General features: G+C 45.7%; 1 protein-coding gene across 1 annotated transcript in view; it reads right to left on the bottom strand.

The window, feature by feature from the left end:
* Positions 1-14,624, bottom strand: part of LOC142587966 (uncharacterized) — a 136,703-nt gene that overhangs the window by 35,675 nt on the left and 86,404 nt on the right. Inside the window, exon 8 of the mRNA XM_075699402.1 lies at positions 11,828-11,995. Coding sequence (XP_075555517.1) covers positions 11,828-11,995 — 168 coding nt within the window. The remainder of the gene's footprint in view (positions 1-11,827; positions 11,996-14,624) is intronic.

Below are 14,624 nucleotides of genomic sequence, written 5' to 3'. Positions count from 1 at the left end.
GATAGATAGTGTGAATATAGTCTATTGTTGAGTAGCCTTTACGGAATCTTGCCTGGTCCATTGGATGACAGAAGTCTAAGGTGTTTCCGATTCCATTATTACCTTAGAAAATATTTTGTAGGCAACAGACAGTAAGCTGATCGGTCTATGATTTTTCAAGTTTTTGGCGTCCCCTTTCTTATGGATTAAGATTATGTTGACGTTCTTCCAAGATACCAGTACGCTCGAGGTCATGAGGCATTGTCTATACATGGTGGCCAGTTTCTCTAGAACAATCGGCCCACCATTCTTCAACAAATCTGCTGTTACCTGGTCCTCCACAGCTGCTTTCACCCTTTGCATAGCTCCCAAGGCTTTCTATACGTCTTCTGGCGTTACTTGTGGGATGTCAAATTCCTCTAGACTCTTCCCTCTTCCATTATAGTCGTGGGTGCCACTGGTACTGTATAAATCTCTATAGAACTCCTCAGCCACATGAACTATCTCATCCATATTAGTAAAAACATTGCTGGCTTTGTCTCTTAACGCATACATCTGATTCTTGCCTATTCCTAGTTGCTTCTTCACTGCTTTTAGGCTTCCTCCGTTCCTGAGAGCATGTTCAATTCTATCCATATTGTACTTCCTTATGTCAGCTGTCTTACGCTTGTTGATTAACTTGGAAAGTTCTGCCAGTTCTATTGTAGCTGTAGGGTTAGAGCCTTTCATACATTGGCATTTCTTAATCAGATCATTCGTCTCCTGCGATAGCTTCCTGGTATCCTGTCTAACGAAGTTACCACCGACTTCTATTGCACACTCCTTAACGATACCCATAAGATTGTCGTTTGCTGCTTCAACACTAAGGTCCTCTTCCTGAGTTAAAGCCCAATACCCATTCTGTAGCTTGATCCGGAATTCCTCTATTTTCCCTCTTACCGCTAACTCATTGATCGGCTTCTTATGTACCAGTTTCTTCCGTTCCCTCCTCAGGTCTAGGCTAATTCGAGTTCTTACCATCCTATGGTCACTGCAGCGCACCTTGCCGAGCACGTCCACATCTTGTATGATGCCAGGGTTAGCGCAGAGAATGAGGTCCATTTCATTTCTAGTCTCGCCATTTGGGCTCCTCCATGTCCACTTTCGACTATCCCGCTTGCGGAAGAAGGTATTCATTATCCTCATATTATTCTTTTCTGAAACCTCTACTAATAACTCTCCCCTGCTATTCCTAGAACCTATGCCATATTCCCCCACTGATTTGTCTCCAGCCTGCTTCTTGCCTACCCTGGCATTGAAGTCGCCCATCAGTATAGTGAATTTGGTTCTGGCTTTACCCATCGCCAATTCCACGTCTTCATAGAAGCTTTCAACTTCCTGATCATCATGACTAGATGTAGGGGCATAGACCTGTACGACCTTCAATTTGTACCTCTTATTAAGGTTCACAACAAGACCTGCCACCCTCTCGTTAATGCTATAGAATTCCTGTATGTTACCAGCTATATCCGTATTAATCAGGAATTCGACTCTTAGTTCTGGTCTCTCCGCTAAGCTTCAGTAGCACAGGATGTGCCCGCTTTTTAGCACTGTATATGCTTCTTTTGTCCTCCTAACTTCACTGAGCCCTATTACATCCCATTTGCTGCCCTTTAATTCCTCCAATAGCACTGCTAGACTCACCTCACTAGATAACGTTCAAGCGTTAAACGTTGCCAGGTTCAGATTCCAATGGCGACCTGTCCGAAACCAGGGATTCTTAGCACCCTCTGCTGTGTCGCGGGTCTGACTGCCGCCGTGGTCAGTTGCTTCGTAGCTGCTGGGGACTGAGGGCCGGGGTTTGATTGTTGTATTCATATAGGAAGTTGTGGCCAAGTACTGCACCAGGGTTGCCAATCCTGCTCTGTTGAGGGAGTGCGTTACCGGTTCTAGTCACCGGGATCAGGCTGCACTCCAGGCCTGTTTATGCAATTTTATCAACATGCGGATTTTTTTTTTAATCCGTTGGAAAATTTTGCGGCACCAGGATTCGAACAACGGTCCTCTTGCACGCGAGGCGGATGCCCTACCTCTACGCCACCGCAGCACCTATTGTAATTGTAATGTAATGCGCCCATTTTAATAAAGCAACACCCAAAGGTGTTGCTCAGTTACAACTGCCAGGAAAGTACATTACACTGGAACTTCCCTGGTCAGCGTAACGTTCTTCGCTCGTGTATCCATAAACCATGTAAAGAGGGCTGCCTCCAGCTTCTCGTATGGTGTGGTCTTCAAGTTATTCTAGAGCGCAGCTTTTAACAGCCGGTACCAGAGGTCAGTACCAGAGCAGTACTGAGCGATAACGAAACTGCTGAAACATGAAGGCGCGGGCGGTGCAGAGTCGAGCACAAATGAAGCCTTTCGAGCACCCGCATTGTTGTCAAGGGTAAAGTCAATGAGTTATTTTCTCTAAACATTGAATAGAACTGAACAAGTAGCATTTTTTTCCCCGTGTTATAATAGAATGCAATTATTTTTTTATATTGACAAGTTGAGTACTAGCAACAAAAATAAAATTAGGAGTGCCTTGCTAATCGCAAGTCCCTGGTAAGTTGCAAATCTTGTCCCCCCTACATTTAGCTCAATTTCCTTACTAAAACATTGTTCACGATAATATTAACGCCGCAGGCGTCCTCGAGCATTGATCTATCACTTTAGCTTGACTTAATAGTTGCCTTTAGTGTCCCTTAAATTTATGCCAAGAGAGCCACTGCCACAAAAGGGGTCCTGGTGCGGTAACAGAGGAGTCAGGTGCATGCGTGCTGGCTGACCAAGTTTGAATTATGCGGCAAAGGCCAATTTTATGATCGAAATAACGGAAGTTTGGGCCGACATAAATGCATGGGCTCTGGCCAGGACCTTGGGTCGGGATCAAATTAACCAAAAAATCAAATTAACCAAAGTCAAATTAATGGAAGTCTACTGTACCTGGGTATTAAAGCCACCATGAACCTAGATGTCGAAGCCATCTTTGTTTATTTGGACAGAGTTGCCAGCACAAGTAACGAATTCTGGAGTAGCCAATAGAAAAAGATCAGGCTCATAAGCCACAATCCAAAAGCAAGGAAGATGAAATGAAGCACGTAACACTAAAAAATTCATTACCAGATTTTTTTCTCGCTACTGTGCTCTGCTAAAATACAATTTGAAATTTCGTGATGGCCATGGATGAGTATCCCATGCAACCATCGCACAGCACAATGTGAGATACAGATCCTTATGAACTGCAAATACTGCACTGATGACCTAACTCAACAACACTGTCAATTTAGGCTATGGTGTTCAATGCCCACCATAGTGTTCTATGGACTAATACATCGTGTTCAATGGACAAGAAGGTAAAAAAAAATTAGATGCAAACGATGACAGGCCAACATGTCCATCACAAACATTCATTTTAATACAACACTCCGCTACTCTCCCACCCTGTCGTCCATCCGTGCACACACCACTAGCTTCTTCCTTCCTGAAATTGTCCACTGCCCACACTACTGCAAGGAACTCCCACTACTGGACGGCCTCTGTAAGAACCCGGCTAATGAAGGAAACGGGCTGCAATCCATCAGGGCCAGCCTGCAATAGCACAGCTGCAATGCCAACCCTGCTTGCAGCAGTTTCAAACACGAAAGGTCGGTTTAGATCTGGAAAACCCGCAACTGCATCCTGAGCTAAGAATTGCTTGAGAGCACCGAGAGCCTGCTCTTGGCTCTCAACCCTCTGCCATGGCTCATTCCTTTTCAAAAGGTCCGTGCGTGGACGTGCTGTAGGTAAGAAGTGAGGGACAGAGTTCCTATAACAGGGTGTCTACCAAGTTGACATTACCAAATTCCCTGAGTTTTCCAGGTTTTCCCGAGTGCCTTTGCAAAATTTTCTGAGTGACACTGAACTTTGTTTTATGTCAAGACGGGCAGACACCATGTTGCCCGATGCTGTCACTCTCTAATAAGCACGTTAAAAATTTTAAAAATGACTTAATCCAGTTCGAATAGTAAAAAGTAGTGTTCATCTTATTCAAAAAGAAAAGAGAAGGAAGGGCACAGTAAAATGCACAGCAAATAAAATATGTTCAGGAAAAAATGGTAAAGCCCATTGCAAATCAATTCAAACATTTCAAATACGAATAAAAAGAGGTGCCTAGAGAAGCAAATATTTTAAACTATGAGCTATTTCTATCAACTGATACCAAGCTCATTGGTATGAGGCCCGAACTTTCTCACAAGTGAGATTCTCTCTGAGCAGCTGGATAGTCAACTTCAACTGTCTTGACATACTCGCAGCCCGCACACAACACCTCAGTGTTGCGTTTCACCACTTTAATGTTTATTTTGATTTGGATGAGGGACACCTCCACCTGAGCATCAGCCAACACATTGATTTTTCAGCTCAAGCTCCTTCAAAGAAGCGGCGGCACACTTCCTTTGTCGTTCATCCCTCAATGAAACGATCCTTTCTCTTCTCGCCCTCCTTCCGCCATGTGTTCACCACACGGACCATATGAAGCATCCTCTTGGACAGTTGTAAAGTCAACGCCAGATTTTTTGGACTCCCTCGAGGCCGTGAAAACGTAAAAAAAAATCGGGCAATGAAACAAAATGAATGCATGCCTTTTACTGCCCCCAAGGGACTCAAATGCAACAGGCGTGTCCGAAGAAAGCTCTGAAGGACTGCCAATACACTTATTAAAGCAAAAACGGTAGCTCACAATGAAATGTGCCATTTTCAGTCTGATTACGAAAGCACATTCAAATGATAACTTTAAGCTAGCAGCAACAAGTCGTGTGATGTAGTCTTGGCGTTTTGGAGAATCGTATGCACCTCAGGATAAACTAGAGAAGTGGTTAGTCTAGGCATGGGCTACAATCTACCATTTGCGATTGTTGCAAAGTTGTTTGATAAATGAAAAATATCAAACACACTATGGGCTGTACGGAGGATATGTAGATCTTCACAGACAGCAATGAAGTGCAGTCTAAGAGTGATGACAATGGGCATTAGGTAATGAATGAATGAATTATATTTTATTAAGAAGAGGGAGAGGAGGTCCAAACGAAGGAGAGGTAGACACGCACTAAATCGCACGAGCCAGGCCGCTAGCAACACCAACAAGGGCTAACTTTACTGGACGATTGGGGTTTTCGAGAATGTCATTCTATAAAACTTCAATATGGCAATGTAGAAAAATATTGCTGTCGTCTCGATAATGATTGAATGCGGGACAGTGTAAAATGACATGCTAAAGTTGGCTTCTCATATGGAGTGGCAGAAGGTGCATGTTCAGGGGACAGAGGTGTCAATGCCCTTCTTTCGGTCAGCCAACACCTGCCATTTGTGAATTATGTCACGGGTACTGGCTGTATCGGCAAGTACTTTTTTTAAGAGTATTTCCTGGGATCGGCTGACGGCGAGGTCCCCAAAGGTAGGAGGAGGAGTGAGATGCTTGAGTCTCTCCCTGTAAGTGTACTAAAGCAAGCGGCGTATTCGTGCCATTTCGAAGTGAGAGTTCGGCGCTAAATCTGCATAGGGATGGTCAGAAAGATCAGCAGACCCGCACAAGAGAGGTTGGAGACGATAAGGTAGAACTCCAGATTGTCAGATGGCAAGACCGTGCACCACCTTGTGATTTCCCTTGTGGGCCCCCACGTGTCCCGGCATCCAGGCGACCCTAACGGATATACAGTAAAACCTCGTTAAACTGTACCCGCTTAAACAGTAGTTTTGTTTTAAAAGTAGTAAAGTCAAATCCCCGACTCAGCGGCCATTGAACATAACATATTTTGTACCCGCATAAACTATACCAGCTTATTGCGTACATATTGGTTGACACAGTGTTTCCACTTTTTGTCGCGCAAACACGGCGCTATGTCGTCTCCATCAGGTGGCCCGGCAGAACAACAAGCCTCAGAGATCACAATGGCCTCCAAGCGCCCTGTGCGTTTGTACGTGAATCCACATCAACATCATTTCGGCTCCATGCCAGGGAGCGTTATGGCGTCATGCAAGCAAAGACTCGCGTTATTGCCAAAGCTCAGATAAAAGAAAAAGACGCTGGGTGCTCAGCATAAAAGAAAGTTAGACATCGTTCATGTCATCGAACGTGACACGAAGTCAGCGTTCGCACGCAACATGGGTCTACTGTTGACTACGCTGTGTGGCATTTGGAATGCGAAGAAGTTGCTCAGCAGCGCTGCTGCGATACCACAACAACGATGACCGCAAAGAGATGTCGGCTACGAGGTTCGACTTTTCGCCATCATTGCCTCTGTTGTTGCCGAAGTGTCACCTAGCGACAGTGATGAGGACAACAAGGGAAGCGACAGCACGGGCGATTCCGGCCCGACAGTAACAGAAGCTGCGTGTTACATCAGCCTCATGAATGCAATCACTGCATCGAGAACTGCACCCCGCAATAAAAAAGGCACCCCGCGACTTCTGCAACGCTACCGCGCCCATGCACAGAGAATATGCAACACCAACGAGAAATCTGCCATGCGAGTGTTTGCTGAGAACAGGGGGCTGGCTGAAAAGCTGGCTCGCAGCTTCATTAAGTTTGAGGCTGCTGTCATAGCTACTAGGCCGTGACGGCATCAAAGGTAAATTATGCTTCTGTCGTGCAAAGTGAATAGATACTGCATGTCTTCTTCCCCTTTGATCGCATTAACTCAAGGTTCCAGTTTTGACAGGTAAGTGGGCGATCACATGCTATTTCGGTTAAGCAGTACTACCATTTAGTACGTACTTTTTCTGAGCTCCGGGCAACTACGGTTTGAAGAGGTTTCACTGTACCATTATTCTGCTTTTTGCTGCAGAATCTGGCGGATGTGTGTGTGGAAGTGACATCTTCCACACGGGGGTCCTCAACGTCTTTTAATGCTTCAAATGAGTCAGTGTAGATGGCAGATGGCGCTGTACTGTCTTGTAAGGCGTTTCAGATGGCCATAAGTTCTGCCTGTGAAGGTATCGCATAGTTTAGTGTACAAATGTAGCGCCTGGCCTCACCGGTTCATGGTTTGTACCAGGCCTGAGCCAGCGGTTCCCACTGAGTACGGCGTCAGTATATATTAGGCTGCCATTGTACTGATTGTGTCGGTGAGAGAGGCGGTCTCCACCTGCAAGCGACTAGGCAAGATCAAAGGCATGAAACAGCTCTGGAGGATCCTTTGCAAAATGCTTGGCAAAGGCAGAGAACAATCCTCACTCAAAACCCTTTCACTTCGACACGGCTCTGACAAGCACGAAAAGGAAATCTAAAAACATTCTTTGTTCACGCAAGCACCCGCCCGCACCCCTCAAAACACCAAAACTAGATTCAATGAACCCTGAACTAGACGCCCCGTTCACGCTGGGAGAACTTCATGCCGCCATTAAACAAGGGTAGAAGCGATTCTGCTCTAGGTCATGATGGTATCACCTGGAAAATGTTGCGAAATTTGTCAGAAGAAGCTGAAATGGCTCTCGTAGAAGTAATAAACACGCAGTGGTCCCAAGGAATTATTCCGGAACAATTGCCTGTCCATAATCAATCCGATACCAAAACCGGGAAAAGACTACAAAAATATCCAATCTCCGCCCCATATCGCTCACGCCTACCATATGTAAACTCACTGAGCGGATGATACAAGGATAACTCACTACATCGAATATTGCAAACCAGGCTTACATTAGTCTCAAGCTGGGTTTAGGCCCGACATGGGAGCCCACAATAACCTCTGGTTGCTGCAGAGGGTCCTAAAAAGAAATTCACAGAGTGGACTGCTGGGCTACATCCTGGCTGTCGACATGCGGAAAGAATTTGACAATGTCAAACAAAATCACATTCTCTCAAATCTAACACGACTACATCCCGGCCAACGAACAGTAGACTGGATCGCACAATTTCTTGAAGCCAGACCCATTCGACCTCGCAGCAACAGCAATGCCATTCCAGTCACTTATCTCAACCGAGGAGTCCCTCAGGATTCAATCTTGGGAGCGCTGCTTTTTAACGTGGCCAAGCTCACTGTGGCCTGCAAACCAGAGACAAGTACGTACTGGCGCCTGCTGTAACATGTATGCGGACGGCATAACCATTTGGACAGAAGCACAAGACTATGGCGGGAACATTGAGCACGTGCCACCTAACTTCAAGTTGCCCTTATTGCACTTGAAGACACCCTTCCTAAACTGGGACTCACCTTAGCACCTGAGAACACGGAACTTCTATGTGTCAATGGCATTACGTAATAAGCTCCCATTCTGTCCTGGCGAACTCCCATAGAGATAATGCATTAAAAAACCTTGATTATACAAGATTACGTACATGCTGTCTCATACGATGACTCGCACAGCACTGTAATAACCACAGAGCATGCGCGAGAAGCACCACCATCTTCTGGCAGCTTCCTCATGGTGCCGTTCCCTCCGTCAGGAAGGGAAGAGTGCCCCTTCGCATTCAGAAAGCTCCAGCTGGTTTCCGGGCTCCCTCCTAGCCTCCTTTTTCCTTCTCTCATGTTCACTGCCCTCTCATTGTTTCCCTTCCACCTCTTCACGTCGCTCAACCATCACTCATCTTCATGCCATCTCATTTCCATCTCATTGCACTTTCTCTCTTGGTGTTTCCTCTCAGCAGTACCAGCTCCCGCGAGTGTTTTTGCCGCTGTGCCAAGCTCGCTATCTTCGTACAGTGCCAGGAGTGCTGTTGGCCGCAAACTACAATACATTCATTCCCGAGTCTCATGAAAGTGAAGCCATCTCTGTAAGTAAGCACCCGAGAATACCACCCTCGACCTTATGGAAAGCATGAAAGCATGTGCGAAGATCGAACCAATTAGCCACTGGAAAGCCAGAAGATTGTATCAGATATGAACCCACCATGCAGTTCACGCACGCAGTTCAAAGCTTTGTATACACGCAAGCATACCCAAGTTCTCATGTCTGCCGTTGGGTTTCCGGTTTCGCACAGTTCATCGCACCATGCCAATACTCTTGGCTGCCACCTAGCCATAGATGCTGCCTTCCTTGTGTCTACATGTGCAGATGGGATGGATAGCATCAACAACATTCGGAGCGCAGGCAATCTCCTTGCGGACGTTGCTGCACTTGAAAGACAGCCCTTGCAGGGTGCCTTAAAAAGTGCAAGAAATTGACCAATTTCTTTTAAAGCATGAGAAAATGTTTTAGCCTTCTGGCAGGCACGGAACGTGGTGCACGGTATACTAAATCTCCAATAAAGTGCGATTGCCACCTGCAATGCAGTATCTTTTTGCACTAACTTTTTTCGAGGTTTTCATTTCCAAGTCCTGCAATGTATAGCCTATAAGCCTATTGAAGCTCCTCACAACTCTTTCCCTGAAACCGTGTATTATACAGACAATTTTTGTCGGTCGGATTATACGACTGATGGCTTATACTACCAACGTTTTCGCATGGTCCCAGGAAAGTCGTATCATCGTGGTTCCACTGAACGGAGGTATGCTAGATTATTCTTGCTAAGGAGTCAGATGCGTGTTTGGTTTTGCTTCATTTAGGAAACTAATGTCATTTCATTGATAGTTTCCCACTTTGAGCCCATAAAATGTGGGCGTGCTTTCAATTTGAGGATGTGTTAATATCTAGCAAATACTGTCAAATTAATCAATGGTGATTTGATGTTTTTCTGCTTCTTATTTATTTCAACCCGCTGGATAATTAATTTTTTATTGTTATTCATGAATAAACAGCACATATATACCAACGCAAAATATTTTTTTCTCAGTTTACAGTCACCCTAGAAAAATTATAGCAATTTTTTTTTCGAAATAGGTCCCTCGGAAGAATTGGAATCTGCAATAAAAAAAATCGACCCTGTGCAGTCACATATGGCGAAAGAAATCTACCGTCAAAGGGTTAACACGGCAGCCGTGACATTTATCGGTGCTCCCAGTACCAAAAAGCATAGCCTTTGAAATTCGTGGCTATTACTCAAAAGAAAGCATCGCTAGGATACGTATTTGGGCGCCAGCTATGCGTATAGTGGAACTCAGCAGCGTCCAGGCGATGCATCTGCAAAAGCATGACGGAGACCAACGTCGCAGCAGGTTGTAATGCGTTTCGAGAGTGCATTTTAGAGCACAGCCGTGCGGCGAGCGTCGCGTGCGGCTAGTCACGTTAAGGCACTTGCACTGCACCAGTCGAAATGCTGTCCCCTCTAGACTTAACGCGCACGCCGTCAGTTGTTCCTCTTCGGAGCATGCGCAGAACAATCCCCAACCCACGCAATGCTTTTAACAGCTGCCTGCGACAGTTGCAAAGCGGCATGGGCACCTTTTTTTTTTTTCCGCGCCATACAGTGTGAGTCGGCGCAGTCGGCGCAACGAATGCGTGGATGGAGCAAGAGCCATCTCAACATCACGCCGCATTGGCCGGGTCCAATTACGTTGGCTGTGCCAATGCTTTCAACTATAGACGTTCTTGCCAACGTGACGTAGCGTGTGCACTACGTCACGCTACGTCGGACTATATATGCACCTTAACCGAGCGATTTTTTTCTCACTTTCATTAGTACAAATTTTTGTAGACAGACAGACAGACAGACCCTGGAAAGTGCACGAAGTACTAAAAAGATGCTAATACATTAAAAGAAACAAATCTGAATGAAGCATCCAGCATTCCAGTTGTTCTCATATGGCTTCTGCTCATGACTATGACGACATGGACTCAGTTACTTTGTTTTCATTAGATGCTAGCGCTGCTATTGCTCTTTTACAGAGCTCTGCGCTCGCTATGCTCCGAGTGTCACAATTGACAGGGCTAAGCATGTGCTAAAAACACTTGAAGGTAGGAAGAAGACAAGAACACCAGTCAGCAAAACAATGCTTGGAGCGTTTACAAAAAGAAGAGAAAAAGGAAAGCAGCTGGGACATGTGTTCCGTGATGAGTGAGGGAGGAGAAAAGAATAAGAAGCCAAAGACTGTGGAGAAGGGCACTGCTTATGTGGACTCTGAACCAGGCAGAAATATCTCCATCTGCACTTTGGAGAGGTGAAGGAGCACTGTCAAGAACCCAAACCGGAGAGGGAACAACCTGGAGATGGCCGGCAAAACATCTAGATCCTGAGCACGAGTTACATTGCCATGGCACTGCTTCACAGGCTCAGTAAAGCCCCAAGCTTGCGTCACGGGCCAGAGTCCAGTACCATGGAGAGATCCGCCTGGCCATGTCAGCAGCACGATGTCCGACTGGCCAGGAATGTGTCTTGTGCTATGACGGTCTCAGCAGAGAGCCAAAACCCCATCACCGACACCAGAGGACGAAGCCTATGTCGCTTTTGATTTCTTGTGCTTACATGTTTAGTAGTTTTAATAAATGTTTCTCCTCCTCCCCCTCCTCCTTAGTAGAACTGACAAACAGTATAAGTTAAGGTCTAGTTTGTTGTGCATGCATGTAACTAGTTTAGGTATTTTTTTCGTGTGTGCACAGGATTTATGGCATGTAAAATTAGCTTAATGTTTCTTAGTTATAATTGTTTCTTGGGATAAATGTTTTTTAATATGTTTGCACAGTGTTCCCGTCTTTTTCGGGAATGTAAAAAATTGTGACACGGAAGATTGTCCGAATTAAGCCATTCGCTTCCACGGCCGGCACAAAGCCACTGAAGCCGAATGAGGCCAAAGTGCAGGGGGCCGGCCCTGGTTTTTAGAATGAGTGTTTTGACAAGTCTTTCAGTGATGGCAGCAAACTGCATGCTGCCCACAGCACACTGCATTCTCGTGGCGGGTGCAATCAGCAGTTATTGCAATGCTCCATAATCCAAAAATACAAGCTCGATGGAGCGGATGTTATCACATGTACGTACCTTGTTATAAAGGGCAGGATCATCATCTTTGCTCAAGCTTTGCAGGCCATCAAGGCGGCAGAAGATGACCAGCGGAGGTATGAGGGCAAGTTCGCCAGAAAGGCTCACCAAGTCTGGGCCGTGCCTGATTTCCTCACAGTTACCATAGTCCAGGTACTGAATATAGCTCTGCATATACACATCAGAAAAGCTAATGGACGAGGAACTTTTACACACTTCACACAAGACATAGTGAATGTATGGCTCAGTATTTCACCATCTCAATCCTCAAATCATGAAAAGCTTGCAGCTGCAGATTGGATTAAGAATTTTCAATTCTTTAGCGAGTTTTGTAAAGTATACAAAACGTAAACTACATGCAAAAACGTTCTAGAGGAACATTGGATATGAGAATATCAACTATTTCAGGTACAGCACACCTCAAAAGTACCTTGCCAATCACATGAAAGATACCATATTTACTTGCATAATCATCGCACAAGCGTAATGATCTACCTCTTAATTTTGTCATCAAAATTCGATTTTTTTTTCTTTCTCGTGTAATCATCGCAGCCCGAACTTGCCGCAGCAATATCTTGTGTGCCAAGTCTAGCTAATGATGATCGCGCTTACTATCTGTCGAATGCTATGCGAACGACTGTTCAAGACATACCAAGCGGTCTGCACGCACCAAACATTCTTAAGCAGATGCCTCATTTCATTCCTTTCATCACTTTCCATACTTCCACGAAAAAAAAAGAAGCTACAACCAAACTTGCCTTGGCTATATTATTTGTAGACTTTATAATGGTTGTGGTCAACAACAATAAAAAAGGTGCCTTTCGATTCCTCTCGTCTGCACTCGTGGGCACCCAACAAATCGCGAGCAGCAACGATAGTAGCCACGTTTACACTGATACGTTAGAAGTGTACCCTATTCATGTGCCGACGCTTCTAACACAGCTAAGATATTCGCCCACCCTTAGCAGAAACGTGCCGTATTAGGATACTACTGAAGACAAATGCCGCAATTTTCACAGTATGCCCGCCATGTGTTACTATGTCCCTGGCAGCTAAGCGTGGCCATCTCTGTTTCTGTCCCCACAAAGTGGACATGGGTACGTTATTGCCGCAAACTTGCCGACATTAACAATATTATTCATTACTGACATGGAAACAACTTCCAATGTATGTAATGTACTCAAGAGAAGAAAAAAAAAACGCATTCAGCTTGCTCCGCCGGCCGCCATTTTTGTTTTGGTGTCCCGCACTTTTACAGCGGCAGACTATGGCAGCCGTCTGTTTGTTGACCTGTTGTCATCCCACAGCAAACGTGGGATGGAAAAAAATGTTCTTTTCACGGGAAATCTATCCCGCGTAATGATTGCACCCCTGAATTTGCTTAAATTTTTTTTACAAAAAAGTGTGATCATTATGCGGGTAAATACGGTACACGTCCAATGTACATTTCACAAAAACAATACAAAAAGCGAACCAAGCAAAAATGCAGTTGCCGACCTTCTAACTCGCTTTGCTGAAACACTTTACAAATACAGTCAAACCTCGATATAACGAAGTTGTACTTCCAGTGAAAAACTTGGTTAAATTGCAAATTTCATTAATTCGAGGTTTGAAAGTTTCAGCTTTAAAAACAGCTTTACAAATTCTTAAAGCATTCTGGGTGGATACTATCTTGTTAGTAAGCACTTATAAAGAAATAGCAAGAAGGCCGGGCCATAAGAGCGTGGTTATGTGCGCCAGCAAGTGGGGCGCAGAAAGCACCAAGAGCAATGCATCGACGTTTCCTCACGGCGTCCGAGATTTTTGTGTGTTGCTTCTGTTAGGAACGGCCTGCAGAGGTGCCGACATGCAAAGTTTTCCCAGCCAGCTGCAGCTGCGAGCGTGGCGAGCTTCCTCGAAGAGACCATGGAAGCCTTCAACACCCGCTGCGGTGACTCGTTTCGTAGAGACGGCGAAGTGCCGCGACAACACCCCTCTGCGCTGCTATGACTAAACGCGATCGGCGGACCAACTATTGTTAGTTAACTCGCCACCAACAACCCGGTCTTTCGGGAGCGAGGGAGTTCCTGAGGGAATGTATCTCGCGGCAACGTCCCACGTGCCTTTCAGGATGCAAGACAATGGAGAACCGGCGGCCACGCTGTGGGGGTCAGCACGGGGAACAAGAGAAAACCTCCTTTGGGCAAGACACAGTTATGCGAAGACCGTCTCACCTTGGTGGGGGCAGTGAAACCAGTGCGTATGTGTGTGTGTAAGCCCACCTCCTCCAAAAAGGCGGGTCAACTACGCTGACGTTGGATGCTACGAATTGGCGGGGAACTGCCATTTTTCCCTCACCTAGGGATCTAGGGAGGACGGAGTGTTTATAAGCTGCTCTGTGCTCGTGAGCTGTGTGCTCTGTGATCGTGCTCGTGCTCGACAAGCAGTATGTTTGCAGCTTGGCGCTCGCATGCTGTATACTTCGTCATGCTTGCTCCATTTGGGAGCCACGCTAGGCTGTTGAATGTATCGCTTGTTCTAATGTAAGTATATGTAAATAAACCCTGTACGCCTAGTTCCTCCCAAGTTCCTCCCTACAACTCTTGCACTTCGCGCAGCGCCGTAAATATTGAAGGCCATAGCTGACCGCACTTAGTGCCCGCAGATGGCGCCCACAAAGTGAAAACAAAAGTGTAAAAACATACGAATATTGGTCCTGAGCTCGTGAACAACAAAATGTGCATGAAGTCACCATCCATTTTGGCTTTCCGCAGAGAGAACTTCGAAGAACAATACGGCATGTGGCCTGGCACAGATG

This window comes from Dermacentor variabilis, chromosome 1 (assembly GCF_050947875.1).
Source record: "Dermacentor variabilis isolate Ectoservices chromosome 1, ASM5094787v1, whole genome shotgun sequence".
NCBI lineage: Eukaryota > Metazoa > Arthropoda > Arachnida > Ixodida > Ixodidae > Dermacentor > Dermacentor variabilis.
Note: the sequence above shows the minus strand (reverse complement) of the source record. Positions and strands in the feature narration are given on the sequence as shown.